The 25,825-nt window shown below is 38.4% G+C and overlaps 1 protein-coding gene across 2 annotated transcripts in view; it reads right to left on the minus strand.

Annotated features, from left to right (window-relative positions):
- Nfxl1 (nuclear transcription factor, X-box binding like 1) overlaps positions 1 to 24,737 on the minus strand; it is a 40,592-nt gene extending 15,855 nt beyond the window's left edge. The window contains exons 1-12 of one of the 2 annotated variants that reach the window (XM_029477360.1): positions 24,670 to 24,737; positions 24,031 to 24,285; positions 21,150 to 21,323; positions 16,213 to 16,322; positions 13,859 to 13,989; positions 10,506 to 10,684; positions 10,147 to 10,308; positions 9,949 to 10,049; positions 9,262 to 9,376; positions 7,827 to 7,951; positions 7,064 to 7,186; positions 2,894 to 2,984 (exon numbers count right to left, since the gene is read on the minus strand). In XM_029477360.1, the coding sequence (XP_029333220.1) occupies positions 2,894 to 2,984; positions 7,064 to 7,186; positions 7,827 to 7,951; positions 9,262 to 9,376; positions 9,949 to 10,049; positions 10,147 to 10,308; positions 10,506 to 10,684; positions 13,859 to 13,989; positions 16,213 to 16,322; positions 21,150 to 21,323; positions 24,031 to 24,283 (1,564 nt within the window). In that variant the 5' untranslated portion in view covers positions 24,284 to 24,285; positions 24,670 to 24,737. Of the gene's footprint in view, positions 1 to 2,893; positions 2,985 to 7,063; positions 7,187 to 7,826; positions 7,952 to 9,261; positions 9,377 to 9,948; positions 10,050 to 10,146; positions 10,309 to 10,505; positions 10,685 to 13,858; positions 13,990 to 16,212; positions 16,323 to 21,149; positions 21,324 to 24,030; positions 24,286 to 24,605 lie in introns of both variants that reach the window. The other variant, XM_021162149.2, reaches the window with a different exon arrangement.
- Between the last annotated feature and the right edge of the window lie 1,088 nt (positions 24,738 to 25,825).

The raw sequence follows: 25,825 nt of genomic DNA on the forward strand, positions 1-25,825 counted from the left end.
GCAGTTTTCCAGTTAGTGGGGACATTTAAGTCGCTCTCATTTAGCATATCATATCAGAGCCTGTACTTAACAATAGTTTCTAATCCACACTCAACAGTTCAGAGGAACTTAACAACCTTACTGGCATGACAAAATTGCAGCAACACTTTTTAAAAACCAAACCTTGAAAACAATAAGAAATAATTTATCTAAACAGTCTTCCTACTGATCAAAAGAATTTATTACAGAAACAGGTATGGAGGCCAAATTAAGTCTCAGTAATTATCATTTCAAAACTAAAATGAAGACAAATAATAACCAGTGCGTTAGCAGCCAAAGTGGGCAGGATTCCAATAACTGCAGAATCACACAGTGACCTTGCCCGTAAATGAACTATGTATCAGAGCCTCACATAGTCACCACCAGTGTGCAGTGAGGATGCTCGCCCTAGGAGCTTCAGTATAATTCTGACTACAAAGGCAACTAGAGTGATGAAATAGTATGAAATAATAATTCTCATTTGAAACTGATTTAAACTAATGTTCAATCATCTTCTAAATAATCATTTTAGGCTCTAGGAAGATTCTCTAATCTCTAAGAGCTAATAAGCACTTTCACAATAACCAAAGTTATAAAAAAAAAAAATGAATCTGATCAAACCTCAGACTGAACAACTTATCAGAAATGCAGATAAAGAGGATAAAGAAACATTAAAAAATACAGAGAGGTAATCTGCAAAATCCAGACTGGAAAACCAAACGGCTGTCTAATTCCTTCAAATAAATCATAAGCCATTAAAAGAACAGCAGTGAAGGAAATGACAGCTTTAAAGACTATCGTTCAGTATCAGAGGCCATATCCATTCTTCTATAACTTGTGAGTCGCAAATCAAATGAAAATTGTCACACGAATTTCAACATCAAATGTTTTATTTTTCCAATATGAATATTTACTTATAGATGTGCTTCAAATGGTAGAGGAAATGCATCTGAGATTTCTCCACTAAGAGTGATGCTTGCTGCAGCCTTCCTACAGATACCCTTTAGCAGACAAAGTATGCTCCCTTCCTTTTCTACATAAAGTGTTCTGTAATCCAACTAAATCCAACTCACTGTAAATCCAACTCCCTGTGACACACTGACGCTTTGGACAGCCAATACTACAGAACTGGATGACAGGACGCCTAAAACTTTAGTACCTTTACAAACACATTCATGAGTTAGACTCGTCTATAATTTGTTCTTATTGGTCAAATAGTATAAAGTGGACATTCAGTACAGATTGATTTATAAATGCCATGTCAAAACTCACGTGACAACCAAGTCGCCTAGTTATACTCCTGCTGAGGAGACTGCATACTCACTACCCTTCTCCAGTCATCACAGTAGTCAGACTGCTCACATAAAAGCCACCATCTGAAACATAACCTACATGGCCCTGTCCACATGCTCTTTCCCCAGAAATCCTATCTATCTATTAATTAATTAATTAATTTGCTTGCTTGTTTGTTTGTCCGGGTGGGAGCGTTTTTTCCCTGCATGTATGTCTGTGCACCATTTACATGCCCCATGCATGTAGAGGCCAGCTAAGGCCGTCTAGTCCCCATGAGACCACAGTTGAATGGTATAAGCCACCAAGAGAGTGCTGAGACTCAAACCCAAGACTGGAATACAGGGTGGTGCTCATAAATGTTGAGCCACCTGTCTGGCCTCCCTTCTCCCCAGGATTTCTTTAACCCAGCACATATCCCGGGCATCACATCTCCCTGTGATGTCCCTATGAGTGTCCGCACTACATTTTGTACCTAGTGCATTAGACAACTCTCATTTCCAGGTGGCATGAATCCTACTGTTTCTCAAATCTACTCTCAAATGTCACCTTCTCAGAGCCCTCTTCTTAGCAAGTTCTAAAACAATACACAGCATCTTTAGTTTTACTCTCATTTTCTTTTGCTTACCACTACCTAAAATCTGCATTAATTTCTCTATATTCTACTGAGGTGGGGAAGTAGAAAAGTTAGAGAGCCTATAAGAGCAAAGACTTTGAAATGTCATCATAATCTAGAACACAGTTTTCAAAGAGTGATCCAGAAAACCCTGGGGTCCTTGAGACCCATTTGGAGGGATCTGCAAAGTCTCAAGAGTATAGAATTTTCTAGAAGCTAGTGACAAGTAATATTAAAATAGCAGAGAAGCAAGGTAATATTAAAATAGACTGACAGAAGCAGGTTTATGAATTAGCTACATTTTAACCAGCTAGACATTATAGATATTTATAAGAATATAAAATAATATATTCATTAGCATTTCTGAAGGAAACTTAGTTCTTTACCAAAAATAAAAGTCATGCTATTTGTATCAAAGTATAATGGGATTATTTTATATAAAAATAATTTGAAATAAACCACTTAAAATGATTAAATTTTACTTTAACATCAAATACAACAAATGTAAATGGGTAAAACCCACACATTAAGAAAAATGTTTAAGGTCTCAAAAAGAATAAAGAATCCTGAGACTAAAATGTCCCAGAATCAACAGCATGAGATAGCCCTTATTACTTATAAGTTCATAAATGTATAAAAAATGTATACTACAACCAAATCTATAAATATCTTTTTTAACAAAGTCTCCATAGGGAAAGTTAAGAAAAAAAAGTAGGCTCTATCATCATGGCATTACAAACTATACAACTTACATTCAGACTTCGGTTTGATTTTTGCTACAACACTGCTCTGGGAATTTCCCTAAGTCACTTAACTTTAATTGCCTCGTTTAAAAATAGAAATTTAGTGACTGTCCTACCTTCTCCAGAGTGCTAGGAGGCCCAAATAAGATAACAATCTGAAAGCTCTCTATTGACTCGAAAGCAGAGGAAACACAAACTTAAAATGACATCTACTATGAAATTTTACCTCTATGGCAGACAGACGGACACTTATGGTTTCTACATCCTAAAGTCCGTCCACAATTTTGATCACAAGGTGGACAGTTTCCAGGGCAACACTAGAGAGAAAGCAATATGTAAAGAAGAGTAATTTAACCCCACACACAACACTTCATTCCTAGTCATTTACAGAATTTTAGAAAGCAAAAAGTTTCTTTTCACTCTAAGGATAAAATTTTCAAGAATATCAACATTATTCTAGTATTAATACTACATTATATTAAGAATTTATTAGTTTAAGTAGAAAACAACAATTTAATAAAACCAGGCTTAATGTCTTTACCCCTTAATTATTCTATGCCATAATATTCCCATCACTTTCCTTCTATACAGAAAATTACATTATCCCAAGGATTTAATCAATTCAATTTAATTTTAAAACAACTAAGAAAGAAGCAAAGCTGATCTTCTTAGCCTGTCACATCCTTCATTTGAAATCTCTGAGGAACAAATATTACCTAGCTGAATTTTCATTCATTAATTTCAGGCAACTACTTAGAATCTATATTGTCAATTTAATTCTTTCTATAACTTTTCTTATATTCAGTTGGCTTTATGGTTTTGTTTTTTTGTTTTGGTTTGGTTTTAAAGGACACATAGGTTGTGACTGTCCTACAGACGCTTAGGGCTGCAAACTTAAGAACAAGTTTCAGTACACAAAAATACACATTACTGAAAAGCATATTAATCAATTAATCAAAACATTCAATTAGACAGATATTTTTGAGTAGCAATGTGTCTATCATTTAATAGCAATGAAGATAAAGGTTTTAGTAGCAATAATAAAAAAGGTTATATATGGTCCATGACTTGAACAAGTGGCACTTCTATAAGTTACAATAATAAGATATACCCTCTTGTCCAAACACCTAAAAAACTTGACAACAGACTGGAAGTCACAGATTTTAGAGATGAATCAGGCAGCATAAGACAACAATCCTTGAGATGGGAGACACGGAGGGAGAACCCCACAATGACATTAGCCCAGACCTAGAGGCTTCTAGGCTGTTATTGATCACAAGCAGGCAGAATCTGGTGATTTGAGTTGAGCAGGTAAATGCATAGTTCATGTAGGCTAGTATGATACAATTTATAGTGAGAAAGCAACAGCATGGAGAAATCTCTGGAAAAACTCTAGGACAGATCCTTTTGTTTGAGTTTTTGCTTAAATACATGTACGAAGTAACTTCAACACCTCCAAAATAGTACTAAGGAAGGAAAAAAAAAGAACACTATCTGGAGTTCCCAGGACTAGGATCAGTTTGTATTCCTTACAGTCAGTGTGGAAGAACTTTCTGATATGCAAGATCAGCAGAATGCTGAGTTATTGCCTTAGTACTGAGACCATATCAACCCCAGACATGAGGCCTAAAAGGAACCCATGATCTCTGAGTAACTTAATGCCCCAGAGCAACCCTTTAAAAGTGTTTAAAGGAAAGCAAAGGAGAGGTAAATACTTAAAGGGAAAAAAGACATGTAAAAATGTCTGCACTACCTAAAAAGCAATAGAAAATTTCCTTAACAGGACAGGAAGCAGGAAAATATAACAACAACAATAGTAAAAGAGAACAGAAAAATCAACTGAAAGAGGCATTAATGAGAACAGACAGAACTGACAGACAAGCACAGTAAAGCAGGCATCTGCATACAGTACAAAGCGAGCATGCAGAGCAGAAGCATGCACGCTACACCAAGTCCCATCAACTCCTTAAGGTGAAAATACACACCTAAAACAAAACACACAGTGTGAGAGAAAGATTAGAAAACACAAAAGCAACTGGTGAGGCTGAAGACCAAGCTGATCACCTATCCAGTGCACTAACTACAAAGCCACAGGAAAAACTGAAACAGCACTGCTGAGCTGAGGGACTTCAAGGAGCATACGTGTCATGAAGCACTGAGGACCATGAGATAACAGAAAGAAAATCAAGTTTAGAGTCTATAAATTTGATGAGAAGTTTCTATCCTAGAAGCTAGTTCAATGAAAACCAAACTAAAAAAAAACCATGAAAAACTACACTAAGTACCATCAGGAAATAATTACTACAAACTGAGAAGGAAAACTCTACAAAATCACCCAGAGAGCAGGAAGAGAGCAAGAGGGATTTGATGCCCTCTTGTTAAGAAAAAGCAAGCTAAGAGGCAGTGGGCAAAATTAATTAAGTACAGGGGACAAAAGTACTGTAGAACTAGAGTTCTGCAGTAAAAAATAAAAAATGTATTCTCAAAAAGGCAAAGGAAAAGCATTTTCTCATATATAAAGGTGAAAAAAAAAATTGGCCAGCACAAGAAACATTTAAGGGAGTGTCAGAGATAGAAAGGAAACTGAAGTAGAAAGCCTATATCCAAACAAAAAGAAATGCTAAATACATAGGACAACAAAGAACTACTTTGTATTCTTTCCAACACTTCTAAAATAACTGAGGCTGGAGAAAGGGCTCAGCAGTTGAGCGCACTTGCTCTTGGTTCCTAGCACCCTGTCTGTCAGGTGGCTCAAAACTTCATAGAACTCTAGCTCCAGGGTATCTAATGCTCTCTCGCCTCTGTCTCTGATGGTGCCTGCACTCATCTGGCAAGCAGAAACACATGCACATAAATAAAATTAAAATAAGCCTCTAAAACTGTAACTATTTAAAACAATAATAAAAGCAACATATTTGGGGTTTCTAAAACACATAGTTATAATAGATAGGGGTATCATAACCTAGGTCAAAACAAATAATATAATATAAATAATATAAAATACACAGTAGTCATTCCTAAAGAATTTGAAGCCCGTAGTAACAACTCAAAGAAAGGAAGAAGGAAGGGAGGAAGAGAAAAGAAAGAGAATGAGATGAATCGTAGCTAATAAGCAAATAAAGAAGTTAAAATAGAATCACTGAGAAACAGGTCAAATAGAAGACAGATGAGAAAGGAACAAATAACTAATCAGAAAACCCCTAGCATGGCAGTTAACAGGTAAGGCGAGCATGGTGGTGATGCACGCCTTTAATCCCAGCACTCAAGAGGCAGAAGCAGGCAGAATCTCTGTGAGTTAGAGCCCAGTATGGGCTACACAGTGAGTCCCAGGACAACCTGAACTACATACTGAGTCCCCGTCTCAAAAACGAACAAACAAAAGAGATGGTAAACAGACGTAAATAATCATGCTAAAAGTAAATAATATGTAGTCAAATTAAATGACAAATACTGCCACCATAGATTAAATGAAATCTAAATGCTGTCTGTAAGAAACGCACTTCAAATGTAAAGATATGAACAGGTTGAAAGCTTAAAAGAATAAGATACACATTAATAATAAGTGAAAAACCCTAAAATTATTCACATTTCAATAAATTTAAGAACCAGGAATCTTGCCAAGAAACAAAGCACTTTTTTTTGTTGTCTGTCTGTCTGTCTGTTTGTTTTTTGGTTTCGAGACAAGGTTTCTCTGTGTAGCCCTGGCTGTCCTGGAACTCACTCTGTAGACCAGGCTGGCCTCGAACTCAGAAATCCACCTGCCTCTGCCTCCCGAGTGCTGGGATTAAAGGTGTGCGCCACCACTGCCCGGCTCAAAGTACATTTTATAATGAAAGAAAAAAAAATGCACATAAGAGCCACAACTCTATAGCCCCAACAAAATACTCCATTCAGATTTCCTCCAAGCCAAGCATCAATAATTTCTATCATCATCTCACCTTTGTTAGGTGTCACCATCAATATAACTGTTACTTTAACACTATTAAGGACATCTTCGATCAGAAAACAGGAACAGCCCAAAAACTGAACTGAGAATTAGTGCGTGAGACAAGGAGACTACATACAGTCTTTGTTGTTTTGTTCTGTGATGTTTGTTTTGTTTAGACAAAGTCACACCATATTAGCCCAGGTTGTTGTCAAATCCAAAAATTTTTTGAGTCAGACCCCTGAATTACCCATTTATGCTACCACATTCAAAAACTGGCATGAATTACTACTAATGCAAGCAAGTGTTAATGTAGAATATTTACTAGTATTTGATGCAGAAAACAACATTCCTGAATACTTGAGAAACAAATTAAAAGTAGTTATTTTCCCATATAATATATAGGATTTTTTTTCCCAAAAGGAAAAAGTTCACAACTTTTAAATCAGTTCCCAAGCTGATCACACATACCTTTCTCCTACACTGATGCTTTTGACAGTCCCGCATTTTAACACACTTTGTTTCACAAAGGTAGGGCTTGTGACAAGGCATTCGCTTTGTGTGCTTTCCACAACGACATTGTTTTTCCACTTCCTAGGCCAAGCACCAAGAAGCAATGTTAAAGGGACAAATGTTAATGTTTTTCTTCACACTGCAATTTCTGTAATTACTAAAAGGACAAAAATCTTAGCAACAAATTTGTATTAAAAACTAACTACACCAAAACTGAATGTCCTAAAATACTTGTTCTACTTTATTCCTCCAAATAGGACCTCAAATGAACTAAGAGGTATCAAACAGTAAAAAGAATGAAAACAAGTCAATTTATAGATAGTTCCAGGCATAACGCCTATACATCTAGTCTCAGTAGTAACCTAGTTGGTTAATGGAGTAGTATGGTAGAAGCCAAACTATGTGCATACTTAAAGTCTCAAATCTAGTTATGTCTGTCTCTGTTGTATATAGGCTGAATTCAACAGAGTTCTAAATATCTTCTGGTAGCAAACAAGCCCATACTGAACTATGCAAATGAGAACATTATAACTTGTCTCAAGGAAAACAACAAAGGGTAATGGTCAGATCTGATTTCCAGATCAATAATATATATACATATTAAATAACACAAACTGACTATGAGACATGTTTTGGGAGCAATGACAAACATACAACACAGTTTCTTCTGACATATTTTAGTGCATAGCTCTTGAAAGAAAGTATATGGGACACAACTAACTTGTCTGCATGTTTCACAAGGACCTCGGTGGCAACGCTGTGAACACCTATGGATTCCACATTCAAGTATTTTGTCACAGCTGTCTCCACAAGTTGGTACATCTTCTGTACAAGGCAAAGAAAACTCTGGAAAGCAATAAAATGTTAAATGTTAAATAAGATAAATTATTATAAATCACTAACAAAGTTCCCTGTTCTCTAGTTCCTGAAGAATGACAGCTCTTTTGAACGTTATAAAACTTTTATAACCATATAATTAGACAAAAATAACCTTAATAAAAATAATTCCTAGCCAGGCGGTAGTGGCGCACGCCTTTAATCCCAGCACTTGGGAGTTAGAGGCAGGTGGATTTCTGAGTTCGAGGCCAGTCTGGTCTACAAAGTGAGTTCCAGGACAGTCAGGGCTATATAGAGAAACCCTGTCTTGAACCCCACCCCCCCAAAAAAATTCCTAATATTTCTACAAGACTAATCCCAAATTCACAATTCTCTTCCCTATTTCTCCCAACCAATGCCAACATCTACCCAGGTTTGCTTTGCTTTTTTTTCCCCTTTGAGACAATGTCTATTATTTTAGCCCTGGCTGTCCTAGAACTCATTATGTAGGCCAGGCTGGCCTCGAATTCAGAGATCCACTTGCCTCTGCCTCCCAAGTGCTGAGATTAAAGGTGTGTACCACCACAATCAGCAAGCTTTTATTTCTTAAAAATAAATTTAACGTGCAAGTTACTGACAATAAACATTTATTATGAGCAAACTACTTCAGAAATTGTTATCTAGAGAGATGAGTTTGAGGACTTAAGACTGAGGGATTTCCACAACATGCAGAACTTTCTTTTTAAATTTGTTCAATCTCACAGGGATGGAAAATATATAAACTTTAAAACACTATAAAACTCACCTTTAACAATCACATTATAACAAGTAGTAAAACAATCTTATAGATGACTCCTAGTGGAGAGTCAAGAAAGCTTACTCACCTAACCACACCCCTCCATAAAAACAACCAAACCTCGGCTCACACGGTAAGCTAACACCTAGTGACAGCAGCAGCCAGCCTCCCTCAGTCCCAACGTACACAGATGGAGTGTTACAATTGATGACTTCCAATGATACACCATAATCACTCAAAATCAGTTGATATGAGGTGACAGTTCTCTCCGTGTGTGGTTATTTGTGGACATACACACGAGTACAGTGACTGCTACATAACCTCTCACTCACAAGTTTTGCCTCTCTCAAGCCTCTATGCAGGCTAGTCACCCATCCTCCTCCCAGGCCCCTAATTCCTGTCAGTGTTTGACTTTTCTAAAAAGGCAGGGACTTCAATTCCCACAGGATACAGCTTTTTCAAATTAGGTTTCGTAATACACATTAGCATTTCTTCCATGTCTTCATATAGCTCAATAGCACATTTCCTTTAAAATAAATCTTACTTGATTTCTGACATGGGCAGGACCTCTTCCCAGAGCGAGGACACTCTCCACAAGCACCAACATGACAGACTTGCTCACATGTATGATTACCACATGGCAGTGTCTTTCCACATACCTAAAATAAAAGCGCTCATCAAGAGATTAACTCTACACAAAAAGGCAGAATAAAACATAACCCACTTGCAACCGCAGCTTCATTATGCCCTCCTCATTATTATGCTGTATATCTCACACAAGAGTCATACGCATGTATGGGCACACATTTACATATGCATACTTATTTCCTGTGTACCAAAGAATGTACACAAAAACATAAGGAGAGAGGTATACTCAGCTTAGTATGAACACCTTCCAGACTTCTAACCCCTTCCAACCCTAGGAAAAGCAAACCACAGGAACAATCCTACTCTCTCAATGACTCTACCTCAAGAGGAGAACGGTGGGGGCTGAAGCAAAAAGGAGAAAGCTGAGTGGTATATCTATACACTGAATTAAAAATTCAGAAACTAACTTATTTTGAGGGAAAAATAAAAACTTTCCCTCCAGTAAGTAAGGTATTAAATTGAAAACTAGCTGAACCCGTTGTTCCTCTTTCCCTCCTACTCAACTGACCGGACAATACCTATGCTCCCAGCCGGCCTGTCTCTACCCTCGTTACCTCCCACCCTCAGAGGCACCAACACTCACTTGATCACAATGCCACACTGGGCTAGCACAACTTCTTTCTGCTACTTTTTTGCCACATACACATTTTTGTCTACTAACTCTTGGACAAGGCTGACAGTTTCCTAAAATTACAATCACAAATTAGTATACAAATATCAAAAGCAACAAAAACAGCTCTGCCTCTGTGTAAAGTGAGAGTTTCTCACGCATGCTCTTTACCTGCATGGCAAGGATTTTCACACTTATGATGTCCACAAAGCAGCTTTCGCCCACATGGCAACTGACAGGACCACTGCTTGGCACTGCACCTGCGAGGGATAGGTTTGGCTTTCTTACAGTAACAAGTGGTTGTGACCATCTTTGGACAAGGAGGGCAGGGACCTAGAAACAAAGAGGTGGAGAGGGGCATGCTTAAAAGTCAGTAAAGAAAACTTCGAAGTTCCACATTTTCTTCTCTACCACTCTCCTCAGTGCTACTTTAAAGGGTAATCCTTTCTCCCATTGTCTCACGGCAAACTTCAATTCAACTTGGATGATTTTGTTTGCTTCAACAACTACACATATAATTAGAAACTCACCTGGATGGCAGAGCAGTAAACATTTATGACCACAAGAAGGTTTAAATTCTCTCTCACATACTTGGCCACACGAATGAGGTACAAGCCACGGATCTAAAGGTGGATCTTCTACTTTTCCACAGTAGCAATAATATCTACTAGGTGTTTCTGATCTTTTGTATTCAAATCTACATTTTGGACTACAAAAAATAAAATATTAATTCTTAATAATAGAATTAATTTAATTCTCATTAAAAGCAACATGAGACAACAGTAATAAGATTATACTTTAAATTTTCATTAAGTAAAAAAATATATTCTTACTAAAATCTCTGCACAAATCCTTAGTAAAATCTCTGCACAATACACTTTACTGAAATATGGAACTATTTTATACTCACACTTTCCAACGCAAGCGCCAGAGGCCCGTGAGGTAAGGCTACACACAAAACTTGGCAACACTCGCCCTTTCCTCATATTTGTACTGTTACAAATTGACACTATCACATGTCGTTAGCTGCCATACAGTAACACAGATAGCAAAAGTACAACCATGAAGATAAAGCAACATTAGTTTTCAACTAGCCAAGATTTTTAACCAAAATTTCTACAAACTACATTTCTGCAATATTCACTCAGATTTATATAAGGCTTGGTTTTAAAAGTTTTGTTATAGAGTCTATAAATAAACAAAATATATTTATATTTAAATATAAATAAACAAAATATATAAAGAAAACAAAAAAGGAATCAGGTTATACACAGGCTACATATAGCAAGAAAAAATATAACAAAATCCTAAAATTAAGAGAAAAAAATTGAATATAAACAATGTAAAATAATTTTTCCGTTTTTAAAAAGGTGTATTTATTTTTTACTTTACGAATATTTTGCCTACATACATGTCTGGTGCCTACAGAGACCCAAAGGTGTCCAATATCCTAGAACTGGAGTTGCAAAGAGCTGTGAGCCACACTATGAGTGCGTCCGTCCTCTGCAAGCGCGATGCGTACCCTTAAACCCCAGCCATTGCTCCAGCTCGGAGAGCTTCCTAATGTTCAATCTCTAGCACAAAGCACACTTATCTCAAGTTCACTGATGTCAAGGAAAATGTTACATATTATTTTATAATCTCTGATAAAGCAGAATGACATCAAAGTAACTTCGGGTGCTAGGAATGACAACCATCAAGTCTATCTAAAATTCATTGAAAATCATCACAGGCCACTCCTAAAGACATTCTAAGCCTTGTCTCTTCCCAAACAACTGAGTACAGTCAATGTTCTGTACCAGGCTATTTGTAGACCAACGTTTAAATTTGTTTTGCATAAAAAGCAATGTATTTTCATTGTCATGAGAACATGCTGTGCTTCCAAATAAATACCACACAAGTGTTCAGAATAACCAAAACATATTTGTTGTCATAATCAAATCTCAATAACAAGGTATGGAGAGATGGCTCAGCTGCTCTTGCAGAGGATCTGAGGCCAGCTCCCAATATCATGTGGCTCATAACAGTCTAACTCCAGGTCCAGGGGATCCCAACACCTTTGACCTCTGCAGAGGCACCTGCACGTATGTGCACATATCCAGAGATAAACAACATACACAAATGTACAAATCCACACTTACATATAATGGATTTTTTAAAGTAAAAATTGAAAACCAATGCCATACCTCACGTATATAAATAGCTGACATTTTATTTAAAATGTTACGTTGCCCTCTACTAAAGAAAAATGACTTTGTTACAGCTACAATGAAAAAAGATGTCTTTAGATACTAGGCAGCTGCCATGCGCTACACTGCTCGCCTGCCCTGACACAGACCTGCTTAGGAAGGGTTTATGTGTAGAAGTGCATGTGTTTTACTTAAATGATGGAGTGCTAACAAGCAAAGGCCTTATCCTGTTAGTCAATAAGCACTTATCTTAGAAACACACAGTCTAAGTTCATTTCCATGAAATAACTACCTTTTTATAATTTTTAACAGGTTCTGGTTACATCTTGGCAGACAAGAAGTAAACAGAGTAAGTTCTTAACTTCTGTAGCCACTTATCTTCATTTATAATACTGAGACTAGCTGTGTAAAGGTTAGGAAGGAAGGAAAACGACACAGGGGATTACATTGTATCCTCTCAGGTCTGGGAGAAAAGCAGCAGTTCATTATGCTGGGAGCGGACACTGAGCTCCTCTATGGAAAAATCTCTACTCAAAACAGAAGTGACCAGAGCAAACGTGAGAACCGGTGCATGTGACACTCAGGTCTCTAACACTGCTCTAAATATCAGCTTCATGCTACACCCACTCAACGCTAAAACCCCTCCAGCATAAGCAGCGAGCAAGCACAGACTTTAACTTACACTCCTTCAAAGCAGCATGTGCTCAAAGAGAAAGCAGTCCACCACCTGAACTCAGTTGGGGAATACAAAAGGCCTAAACTTAAAAGAATAAATCTTAGGTTTCAAATTCCAGCTCTGCCTCTTAACAGTGAGACGAGTGTGAACTCACTGCTGCCCTCAGCTAACTTCAGCATCTTCAGAGGAAATGGACAAAATCTCTAAAGACTGCCAAGAATTACTTTTTAGAAAAAAATGTGTCTAAAATGTTTTTTAAAATTACATCACAATTTTACAAATATCTCAGTATTTATAATAATTATGGAAGATGTGACTAAAAACCAGATTTTACTAGGCCTAAAGTTTTACAAGCTGGATGATATTAGAAAAAAGAACACTACCTTTTGAATTAAAAAAAAACACAATTACAAAATTATAAGTATACAATGCTCCCTAGCTAATGTTTAATTACATTAACAATGAATCTACTACTCTTGACTAGCTGAGACAAATGATTTAACTTCTCCACCCTATCTCAAAACATAAGAGAAGACAAAGATCCAATAATCAGCAATAATAAACACTGCTAGTAAAATCAACATCGATAAATTAATGATACCACATAATACATAAATGTAAATTTTGAGACTGAAGATACAACTGCAAACAATATAATCATAATACATTAGATGAGTAATATCACACTAGTGTGTACTGACAGGGAATCAAGAAGAGAGAGGTAACAAACTTGAATGGTTCTCATTCTACCTCATAGACAAGTCCTTTAGAAGCATAGTTGAAGCACTGTTTCACAGGAAAAACAGACTGATGATTCATTCGTATGGACAGATACTAGTATTTACATAAAGACTGAGAGGAGAAGAACATTACCAAGGCCTCCATCTTCAGAAACTAGACACATACTAGAAAGGAAAACAGACTGAAGCTTCCAACAATACAACTTCTGATATATAAGGTTCCACCTTTATTAATTTATTCTACAACTTAAAATCCAATGGACTAGAAAAAAAGTTACCATGGCCAGGGATAATCTTTCTTTCCAAAATCATCATCTGTCACAGAAGATACAAGAAACTGGCTGTCTTTAGCCCACTTCTGAATACAGGGCATATGGAATATACAGAAACATCCTGAACAGCTCCAAACCTAAGACAAACGTGTCAAAATTGATTATACATAATTTTTGTCAATTAATTATACAATACTTTAAAATGATTATCACACGCTAAATTATTTTTCAAAAGTTACCTAAAGGCTAAAAATCAAAACAATATCACAGAAGAGATGATCTTTACAAGACATATTTCGGGATGTAACATTTGAAAGAAAAATATTAATCACTCATTTTCAATTATCAAGAAAAAACTACAGCTGTAGCTAACAATCTGAATGATCTCTAATTTTATATATACACATAAGTGTATGTGCATGCATGTGTGCACACATATTTATATATACATGCTGGTACTGACTGATAAAGTAATATCTTTTTAAACATGATATAAACATTTACCCTTGTCAAATACACCTATATGTCTTACTATATATGGTGTTTCTGTACCATAATGTCATCAATTTCTTATTGGTAGACATCTGTTTTGTAAACAATACAACAAAATAATCCGGGCCATAATTTGGTGTGTGTATTCCTTGTTATATAAAACCTATAAGTCTATGTTAACACTTATCACAAAATTTTTAAAAATACACTAAAAGTGAAAATATAATAATAATAAAAGCTTACAAAAGAGTCAGTGAGATGGCTCAGCAGTTAAAGGCACTTCCCATGCAAGTATAGAAACCTGCGTTCCATCCCCAGAAGCCACATGAAGATAATGAAGAACAAGCTCACTAAGTTGCCCTCTGACTTCCCAGATCCACCGTGGCACACATAACGTTTTTAAGGGTTAAGAAGTAATACCAAATTAATTTCTAAACCTGCCAACATCTTGATGTAAGAAAAAAGCTCAGTTCTAGTTTCCTTATGACAACTATTTGAATAATTTTTTCTGACATGTACTATAAAGTAGACAGCAGCAGCATTAAATAAAGAGAAACAGCTAACCCTTTAGTTTTGATTCTCCAAAAGCCTTCCTAAAATAACATAGGGAAATGACAAGACAAGGAAGAAGAATTGCCAATTAATGGTATTTTGTAGAACTCATTACTACTAAAACCTCAGTATGTCCATACTGCAGGAAGCCCTTTTAATTTTTTTAAAATTATTTTATTTATATGAGTACACTATAGCTGTCTTCAGACACAGCAGAAGAGGGCATCGGATGCGCATTACAGATGGCTGTGAGCCACCATGTGGTTGCTGGGAATTGAACTCAGGACCTCTGGAGTTTTATTAGGTTAAGTCAGTGCTCTTAACCTCTGAGCCATCTCTCCAGCCCAGGAAGCCCTTTAAAAAGAAAAAGTCTGTAAACATGCTGTTCTACTTCTAACAAACACCCTAAGGAGATTGGGAGAATGTTGTTTCAGGTGACATGAAGGCCTCAGTGCTACATTGTTCCCTAATACTGGCTGACTCAGTTCCCAAGGTGGACAGAAAACCTTGAAAAGACTGGGGACAGGGAAGCAACCTACAGAGACCTAGCTTTCCTGTAGTGGGGTCTCATCCTGCAGCTGAAATCACAGGAAGCCAAGATGTGACCCTGAGTATGACGACACCTGCCTCGGTTGCACTGTCCTAGCCAACCACAGCATATTGAAATTCCATTTCACTTTTTATGACCAAAACATTTCATCGGACCTCATCCTTCTCTGAGCAATGCTACTCTACCAGGAAAGCATTAATATGAGGTATTAAAGTTGAGTCTGCCATACTCAGTTGTCACTTCTCTTTAATTGCTTCCTTAGGGCCTTTTAAGTCTATGATAGCTTCACAATCAGATAAAAGGTCTTACAACAAAATGAGTTATGTCTCACTCTGTCTTTCCCCCAATGGCCCTGGACACTTCCCACACTGCTCTCAACTTGGTTGGAAGAACCTAGTAAAACTTAAGTGTCACTACCATGTTCTAGTTCCTAGAAGCCTATCCTTATTTCAACATGCTATCTTTATATCAAACCCACTGAAAATACGTAGCTCAGTGGTAGGCCATTTGCCTAGCATGCATTAGGTTCTAGATCACAGCAATAGTGTAGTTGTAGGTATTTTAAAGATTCTTAAAAAGATTCCTAGAGATAATTCTGTAAATTTTTCAGACTAACAAAATGAAGATTAATTTACATATAACACTGTCAAATAAAGAAATTTTTAGACAAACATAAGTGAAAGTACCATGAATGGCTAAGTATTGAAAATGTGAGATATGTTACTTGGGGATATATCATACCAGATATCATAACAGAAAGACTTACTGCCTGGTTTCTCTTCACTGAAGCAATACAAATTAGGCACGTCATAGCCCCTGCTTGGAAAGCCTCATTCAGATACTGTTTTGTTCGCTCTAATTCATGTATATCTCCATCTTAAATTTAAAAATGGAAAACATCACAGTAAACAACATCTGAAAACAACACATCTTCACCAATAATCATGCTACATGACCAATGCTAAGCAATTTTAACTGCAGAAAATGTGACTTACAACCTTAAAGCTTAACAAAAGGAAATAAATACTCAAATGAGCTGACAAGGGGTTACCACATCCACAAATTAACAGCATTTCAGCTCTCTCACTGCTTGCTTTCTGCTTCAAGTCCTTAACAAATTTGGTGGAGGCAGAACCACTGGCGAAACCAATATGGCAAGTAACAAAATATAAAGAAACTCAAGTGTGAAGGAAAACGAAAAGTGAACCACTAAAGGGAAGGCTAGCATGTAACACACTCATAATAAATCTTGTAGAAGAAATGAAGCTGAGCATTACTTACTAGTGCTCAGAAGCCATGTTTCATTAACTGCGCTCGCTACTCCTGCTGTAAACAGTAGTATAAGCTTTTTTAGGGAAAAAAATTAAAGGACTGTATATCCCTTAAACACGTATTATGTATTTATTTCCAAGCAGGATAAACTATCATGATGTCAGTGTTATACATGACACATCTGAGACACAGAACAACTGTGACCTCAGTGTGACCACTGAGTGAGTCCTCAGTCCCTATCCTGTGCTTCACTGGGGTTATGGAGAAAAAGGTGGAAGGAAGAAAAGTTAATGAAAGAATGACAGAGCAGTACTCTAAAGTACAATCGACACTAAAGGGGCCGTAATTCAAGTGATGTTCATGTAATTAAAAACAAGCATGCAATGCATGCCTTTAGTAAAACTCAAAGGTCAACACAAACTGACTGAATTTCCAAGAAGAGCAGGTCAATCATATAAGATTATAGGACAGAATTTACCACGGCAATACTCTAGTTCAAATCAAAGTTTGTTGCCAGAAAGTAAAACTAAGTAAGTAAGAATCTTAGTTCATTTTCTAAAACCCTCCGAGTAAACACAGAACCTAACAAGGAACTGACCTACCGTAACATGAATATCAATATCATTACAGGGCTAATGAACAAATGTAAAGCACTCTAACCTACACTATTAGTAACGGCAAGTGCTTCATTTTAAATTGGCATTTAATTTAAACAGAATAACTATAGTCAGTATGCTTATATTGCTTAGAGTGCAACTGGCTTAAAAAATCTATAACATTTTAAATTTTATCAGCTTATTCATACAATTTAACAGTTAATTCATACAATTTAAATTTAAAAGTTTGTCTCTACAAAATTCAGATAACTTTCTTTGAAAGTTGTATTCTACTTTGGCTACAGCTAGATGACATGCATTACCCGGCATGTCACAGCAGACACAGACAGCACGGCATTGGAAGTCACTGATCCTAAGACCACTGTGTCAAGTACGGAAACTGAGTGTGAGGACATCAAGACTGGAATGAGCTGAAAGTACCAGATGACGGCGGTTAGAGTAAAGGCTGCAGTCCCTTTTGGTCCCTGTCTGCGTAGAACAGGTCTCTGGTTGCAGGTGGACAAGGAGTCAGCGAAATGAATGACAGACAGATCAACAGGAGAGGTTGTGTAGAATCTGAATGTAATTTGACAAGTCGAGCATCGAACTTTTTATACAGAAGAATAACAAGAAACCAGGCGAGATTCGAAATACATCCGCCAAGTTACAGTGACACAAAACATAAGGAATGTATACATCAAAAGAAGGCAGGAACCAGGCCTCTTCCACTAAGAAGGGAGCCCCGTGTAATGCTAGTCTATTGTTAACCCCACCACCAGGGTTTCTTAGTAAATGCCTGATTATGCTGTTTCTTTGGGCCTAGTGGAAGAAACCTGTCTCAGGGGGATTCCCTAACTCTTTCATGGTAAACCCACCTATTCACTAGGCCATTGTGAATTCCCTTGTCTGGGTAAGACTGGCTATTGTCCCAAGTAATCACTCTGCAGACCAGCCCTGAGCTATTCCGGCTCCATTCTTTGTAATGCCTAATTAGTTTCACCTTCTCTACTAGAAGTAATGAATAGATATGAATGTTGCTGAATAGATAACCTTCTTACTGAATTCCTACTGAATTCCAAGTTTGTCTTCAAGGATTTTCTAGGATGTTGGAACATTGGAGAAGGCTTAGCTATGTCAGAATTCAATCTTTAAAGGCACTTATAATACTAAAAGAGAGCATGTGGATCCATACACCAGACTAACACAGGGATAGGGTTTGAGTATACGGTTTATGAGAATGCCTGGTTCCAGGAGGTTAAGTTTCCGTGAAACCCTTTGCCTCGTGAGTGCTTCCAGGCCTCTCAGCCTGCCAAGCAGACTTCACTGGAGCATGCAAACAGAACAGCTAGAACTGTGGGAAGCTATCTAATGCGTCTCAGTTTTTCTTCTGTGGAATGCTAACTGTAGCCAATGGCGGCAATGTGGGCCTGCAATAGGTAAAGCTAGTGTAGAGAGAGAAAGGGGATACTGAAGAAATCAGGCACTAGGAGGCTGAGTAAGGAGGTGAACATGGAGTGAACAGCAAGTTCTAGCCAGACAGAGCTCCATGATGAGACCCTGTTTCAAAAATAAATAAATAGTTTTCAAATGTACCAAGGAAAGTCTGGAAGGCTTTGGTGACAATAGAGTTGGTTTCACTCATGCCATGTATGTACCACTCTGCTCACACACTTCTGACATAGAAGACTGGAATGCTACTAGGGTAAGAACACAGAGAAAGTCATCTCTTCTAACGTGAGGTGCCCGGGAGTGAAGATGACATTCCTTTCAGAATAAAGCCACACGAGAAGAGAGGAGAATCACAGGATGCAAAGCCTGAGCCCAGAAAAATGGGAGAGGTTCTTGGGAATGGACAAGCGCTCAATTCTCCAGTGTCAGATGGACACCATCTCACACTACTCTGGCATTTATTAAAATACATAACTGTTCCAGTTTCCTTAATTACACTCATAGTGCAGAATATACAGGAACAAGAATCAAAGTATTACTGTATTTGATACAAAAAATTAGTTTGAGCAGAAAACTAAAAACCTCATAAAGCACGTAAATGGTAGTATTTTTCCTACCTATGCTAAAAGACAGCAGCCTTCCTTTACCTCGAATGGCTGAGGTGAGGTCCGCTTAGCCACGAAACTGAAGATTAGTAGTTGGAAAGTTATCCAGAACAGGAAATCCTCTAGCCTTAAAGTTGTTTTCATCAGCTTTTATTTTGTTAAGCTTGACATTTTAGCTCAACTTCCTGAATTCCTCAGGAGATATGGTAGACTTCTTAGAGAATGCCTATCAATCTTTGCAATGTCATCAGTACATGCAGGTAACTCACAAAGCAACAAAAGAAAGACAGACTGGGGTGGAGATAGGCGGCACACTACAAGAGTCAGCCTGCAGACTTACTAACTCTAATACCCTTAAATTACCTTCATGCCACCTAACATACAAACTCTGATCCTGTTGTGCTAGCAGTCCTGTTCTCAAGAGAGCATTATATAATAACTAAGGAACAAATCAGTGACAAGCACTAAGCGAGCTGATGTGGAGCTATGATATAAGACCTATACCTAAAGAAAAATAAGATTTGTTTCTTTTTAAAAAACAGAAGAAATCCTTTACAAGACAGGGAAAGAAGGCAAACCAGCTATGGTAGAAAACCTCTATATTAAAGCATACAAAACATGTTAGACATCTCTGTAGACAGCACATACTATCTGACAGCAGTGCTACCTCATTCCAACCCCTCCACGGCACTTACTACCACTAGACACATCTCACAGGGGAGAGAGCACCTGAGCCAAAGTGAACGTGGCAAACACTCATCGGACACAAGCAATGCCGAAGTCCAAGTCTTAATTTGGCTTGTGAGATGTCCTTTTAACCACTGTCCTGATTTTCCCCTCATCAACAGGTCCAAGAGCAGCCATCTCATCTTCTTAGAACCACCCTGCTTTTACACAGAAAACACAACAAGCCCAATAAAAGTCCAAAAGCCGAGCAAATCACCGTTAGGCCAACTGTGCCACTTACTAACTGTGTAATTTTAGGAGAATCTTCTCTCCTATGAAGAGCCATTTCCTAGAAATTTTCTGTTTTGTTTTTGTTTTTTTTTTTCTTACTAGCTCTAACAAGATTTTAAAGAACTAAATGAGACTATAAGCATGTGTAACTAACATAAGACTGTATAAACAGCATAAAATATATCTATAAAAGTACTGAGAAATGTTAGTGTTTCTAATGACATAAGTATAAAATTTAGAAACTGTAAGAATATAGATACTGATCTTTGAAACCATTTATTTTAATTACTTGATACTAATAAGTATACATACCAGTATCCCAATGGCCCTCTCTCACGTTAACTAAAAAGAGGGGCCACACTTTAAACACAACCCAAACAAATAAAACAGATAATGAATATACATGTCAGGCCTTTAAAGATTTAATTTTTTAAAAACAGTATGAAACTCAAAATTAAGATATGACACTACAATAATAAAGTCAAGAAATGGAATGGACTTTAAGGCACTTTTAATGTGATAAAAAGAGAAGAAAATGAAGACTAACTTGAAGGGGTCCCTGAAGCCTTGTGCCCATCAGAATCACAGCCAGTAGCCACCTACCCTACCTATTTCTCTGGGAGTTAGGGTTGTAAAAGACACTTGCCATATAACCTATTTTATACAAAGATTAGGATTAACAACATGTAATTTAAATACCAAAATGTCCTCAGCTTTACAAGATGACCACACTAAAAGTGATCCTATAGTGCTTTAAATTATAACTAGACAATATCAGAAATATCCTACTTATAGTGCAAATGTCCAAATCAGTAAGATAATACCTGTGTGAGTAGTGTATGTTGTGAATGTATTAGCAACAATTTTCCCCTGTTTTCCTTCAAAGTCGTCATCCCCTTCTTCTTCAGAGGAAGAGCTGCAGTGTTCCTCCAACAGCTTTCTGGCTGCAGCTTGATTGGACTTCTTGATCTCCTCAAATTTCTTCTGAGACATTAGTTCTGCTTGACAAACAAAAACAGTTTCATTTCTGCAAATCCGTGTCCTCACAAACCATGCTGTAGAATGACACCTCTTTTTTTTTTCCGGATCAGTAAGATTCCAGTTTATTTGACTACTATATCAATTTTAAGCACACATTTGAAAGTCACCCTTAGAACATCATATCTTCTTACAAATTGTGAGGGGGAAAAAAAAATCTAATTCCTTACCACAGAACCAAAGAAAACAGCACAATAAACACTAACTTTAGAAGTAGCCTACCCAAAAGAATCAAGTGCTATAGATGCAGAGACTAACAAACTAATGCCATGTTCTAAAATACAGTCATGGTGCTCAACACTTCACGAGCAGCCTCTAAATAAAAACACCAACAAAAACATTAATGGAAATGAGATGGTAAACAAGCCAGGCATGGGCACACACCTCTAACCCCAGCAATCTGGAGGCAGAGGGAGGTAGATCTCTTAGGCCAACATGGTCTACACAGAGAGTTCCAGGACAGCTAAAGCTACATAATAGACTGAAAAAACAAAACAAAACAAAACAAAAAAATTACACAAACCAGGTATGGCAACAACGCACATATTTTTTTTCCTAGCACTTAAGAGACATAAGTAGGTGAATCTCTGAATTCAAGGCCAGTCAAGGTTAGCTATTTAGTAAGATAGTCTTACAATGTCTCAAAAATAAATAAATAATAGAAATCATTAAAATACATTATACAGTCTGACTTAGGAGATGGGGACTATACTCAGTGGAAGCACGCCAGGGTGACAGGAGGTAGTGCTTCTTCAAACCAGTCTCACGAACCCAGTCCAGCCCCCAAAACCTTTAGAATGATAATATCCACAGTTTCTCTACTGCATTTATTAGCTGCTTCATAGGAGGCTCAAAACCTTCCAGCCTTCAAGGTGAAATTGATATTTTTGTGGTCACACAAAATGTTAACACAAAAAACATGCTTCTAACAATTTCACTCCCCCCTCCAAAAAAAGTAAAGTGGGATTGAACTGCTCTACTATTATCCAGAAAAGAGATGCTAAATAACATTTGAGTTGCATCTTCTCATTGTTCCTTAATTACACAATAATGCAAAGCAGAACCAGATTATTTCCCAGCACATGTTCCCAAGGAGACTTCCAGCTTCTCGAGAGTAAGAATCCTGGCACTTGTATGTACTCCAGCTAACAAGTGCAGTAGACAGCAGTGGTGTTTTAGGAAAGGACTCACAAGCTTGCTCAATTGTATGCACTGGTGCTCATGTTTAGAGGATTTTAAAGTTTACTATTCTAAATCACTAACTAAAACATACTTCATTCATCAGACACCATCAAAATGAATCTCATTTTAGTTGTTGTATCTATACTTAAGGATATTGTACCCTGTCTTTCCCTCAGGAAATGTTTTCCTTTTCTTATTGCAGCTAATTTGAGTGGTGACTATCAACCAAAACAGATTGTTTTGGGTAAAAACGGAAGATAATGTATATGAGGCTTTCTTTAGAAATCTTTGAGAACACAGAAAAAGAAGAGCAGTAACTGCTGTGAGACATCTCAAAATTACAAGGATGTCATTAATCTCTGGGAATGAGCCTGGGGGGCTAGGGGGGGTTGTTAAAAAAAGCTGAATTGGGAAGAGATGACGGAGACACTTGGTACATGTATGTACCTAGTACCATTTGGAAGAATGTCACACACAAAGTGACCAGGCAATCGTCTTAACTTATTCCTTCCTCATAAATGTCAACTACTATGTACTCTATACTCTATACTATATATTATATACTATATAGAGAATGCTTGCTTTCCTGCTACCCACAAAATCCAAGCCAGCTTACCAACTTGTTCATATGTCTCTAAATAGCACACTGCACCTCTATGATTAACTGACCAATGCCAGCAAAATCAACGCAAACTAACTTTCAAGTTACCCTGGGAAACCCCACGCAGAGACTCAATTGTGCTCCAAGCAGGAAGGGAGAACTGATGCAATTCTACTATAATTTCAGAAATAAAAATTTTAAACGTCTTCTGAAAAAAATATCTTCCAAACACAAAATGCTTTCAGGGACCACTCTCTTTTATCTGGAGTGTTATGTATAAACACTCTCAATGTCGCACTAAAAGATCTTGGATCAAGGCTATTGGCAAATCCATCGGGGCAACACCTGATACACGGAATTTCTGCACTGGGATCAGTCAAAAAACAACAACCAAAGCGCTTACAGGGTCTAAAACAGTCCAAAAAGTCAGGTAGCCTGGGAAAGATGGCTATCAACAACTGGTCTTGAAAGTCGAGTTGATTAATGAAGAATGGAGCTCCCAATCTGTTCGTAAATGGTATTCTGAGACCTTAGCCTAGCTTGCTGTTACCATACACACAGATGCGAAAGCACAAGGTCCTATTTCACAACAGATGTTAAACATCTTACATTATAAAAGAAAACAAACTCTGGCGATCCATTTACTGAGTTAACCAAATCAGCTGCACACAATTGAAGAAAGTGACTAACAAAGGCAATTATCAATTAAAATGAGGATGCAAGAGATGAGATGAAAATCTGCCTGAATGGAGACGGTTCCCTGAGACTAAACTCCCCGAGCAGTTAAAAAGTGAATGAGAGACTTGGAGGGCCCTGGCAGCCAGCGATAAGTAGGGAAGTGACTTGGGGAGTTTGGTGGGGCGGGAGACCCGAGCCATCCTCACCTGAGCCATCCTCACCCCGGGCCCCCGGGGGCTGCGGGGCTTCGCCTCCAGCTGAGCGCTGCCCGCGACCTGCAGGGGCCAGAGCTGCTGCTCCCCTGAGGCCGGGGCCCGAAGACACCGCGCCCCCAGACCCTTTGGCTCGCCCTCCTCCAGCGCCACCAAGAGGGACTCCATTTCCTGAGAGGGGCACTGCGGTGGCCCGTCCTCGGGCTCGGCCTCGGCCAGCGGCCACCTGGCGCCAGGGAGCGTCCATCCCTGCAGCGGAGAGATAAAGGAGAAGGAGCGTGAGCGGACGTCCGAGGATGGGGGCGGCTGCCGAGGGACCGCAGGGTCAGGCTGGGTGCGGACGGAGCCCGCGACACGGAGACCCGGGTCTGAGGAGGTCGCGGCCCTGTGGCTCCCGAGGGCGAGTCCCGCCAAGCCCAGGCTCGAGCGACGGGCGAGGAGGGAAAAGACGGAGGGCAGAAATGAAGCACGGAGCCACGAGGAGCCCACCCGGGACAGGAAAAGCCCAGCCACGGGAAATTCTCCTCAGCCTCAGGAGAAGTGCGGTAGGCACAGAAACGCGGACTGACCGTGCGGCCGCGGCCGGGAACCAACTGCTGAAGTGGACCGCACTGAAAAGCTACGTCTCCTTACCGACGGCGCCCACCGCCAGGGACTACAACTCCCAGAAGCCTCCGCCGGCGGACCGCAGAACGCGTGGCAGCGAGGCCGCTTTTTTTTTTTTTTTTTTCCGGAAGAGACGAAGGAATGCTCAGCGCGCATGCGCGGTCGTTCGCGGCCTTTGGGGAACTACATTTCCCAGAGTGTTCCGAGACTCGTTAAAAGTAGACGCCTCCGTTGGTGGGCGTGCCGGGAGCATGCTGCTACTGGCGGCTGCTCCCAGGAAATACGCGAGGTTTCAAGATTCAGAGAGGGCAAAATTCACATACAGTTATTCTCGCCATAGTCTTGCTGCTTGCAGGTAGCAGGCAAGTCCTCATCCAGGAAGTACTTAGAAAACAGAAGACGCCATGGGGAGCAGGATCAGAAGAGCCACGGGAGCATTGTAGGAAAAAATGGTTTGACTGGAGAAAGCGCTCAGAACTCCCAATGAAATCCAGCCCCTGGTATTACCACCTTTTATACTTAAAAACAAGCTTTCCCTTGGAGACTGCTTGTTTTCCTTTCAAGGCTGCTCCCTCCAGTAGATTCATTGAGGAAAATAACTGAAAACCAGCAGCTAATCTTTACGTAAAGATTGCAGAAATTCATTTAGTGGTCTCTTGGAAAATGAGCTGAATTTTTGTTGATATTAGAAGTTATACAATCCTTAAATTACCCTTCAGCTTAGTTAATTTCCCAACATTTACCACAAATATATTTAGATGCCATTCAATGTGTCCAAGAGTGTACAAAATATTTACATATGTGTGTGTGTGTGTTTGCACATATATAAAGTTTTACACTTATAATTTATTGAGATGCGGTTTTTAATATTATCTAGGCTATTCAAGACTCATGATTCTCTCACCACAGCCTTTGAAGTTGTTGGGCCTCCAGGCCTTCATCATCATGTCCATTGTGTCAATATTTTTTGTAATCAAAATAACCTTATTTATCATTCCAATTTTACCACTGGGAAAACTAAAGCATAGAGAGGTAATTGTACTGAAACTAAGCTTTAATTCTATCGTGTTTTTAATTTCTTGCACATAGGTATTACATCATGGCCTATAATTCATCCAAAACTAGTAAATGTTGAGGGAATATTGAGGTGGCTGACGATAAGGAGACCCTCATAGAACCTTGG

The sequence above is a fragment of the Mus caroli genome, chromosome 5 (assembly GCF_900094665.2).
Source record: "Mus caroli chromosome 5, CAROLI_EIJ_v1.1, whole genome shotgun sequence".
Lineage (NCBI taxonomy): Eukaryota > Metazoa > Chordata > Mammalia > Rodentia > Muridae > Mus > Mus caroli.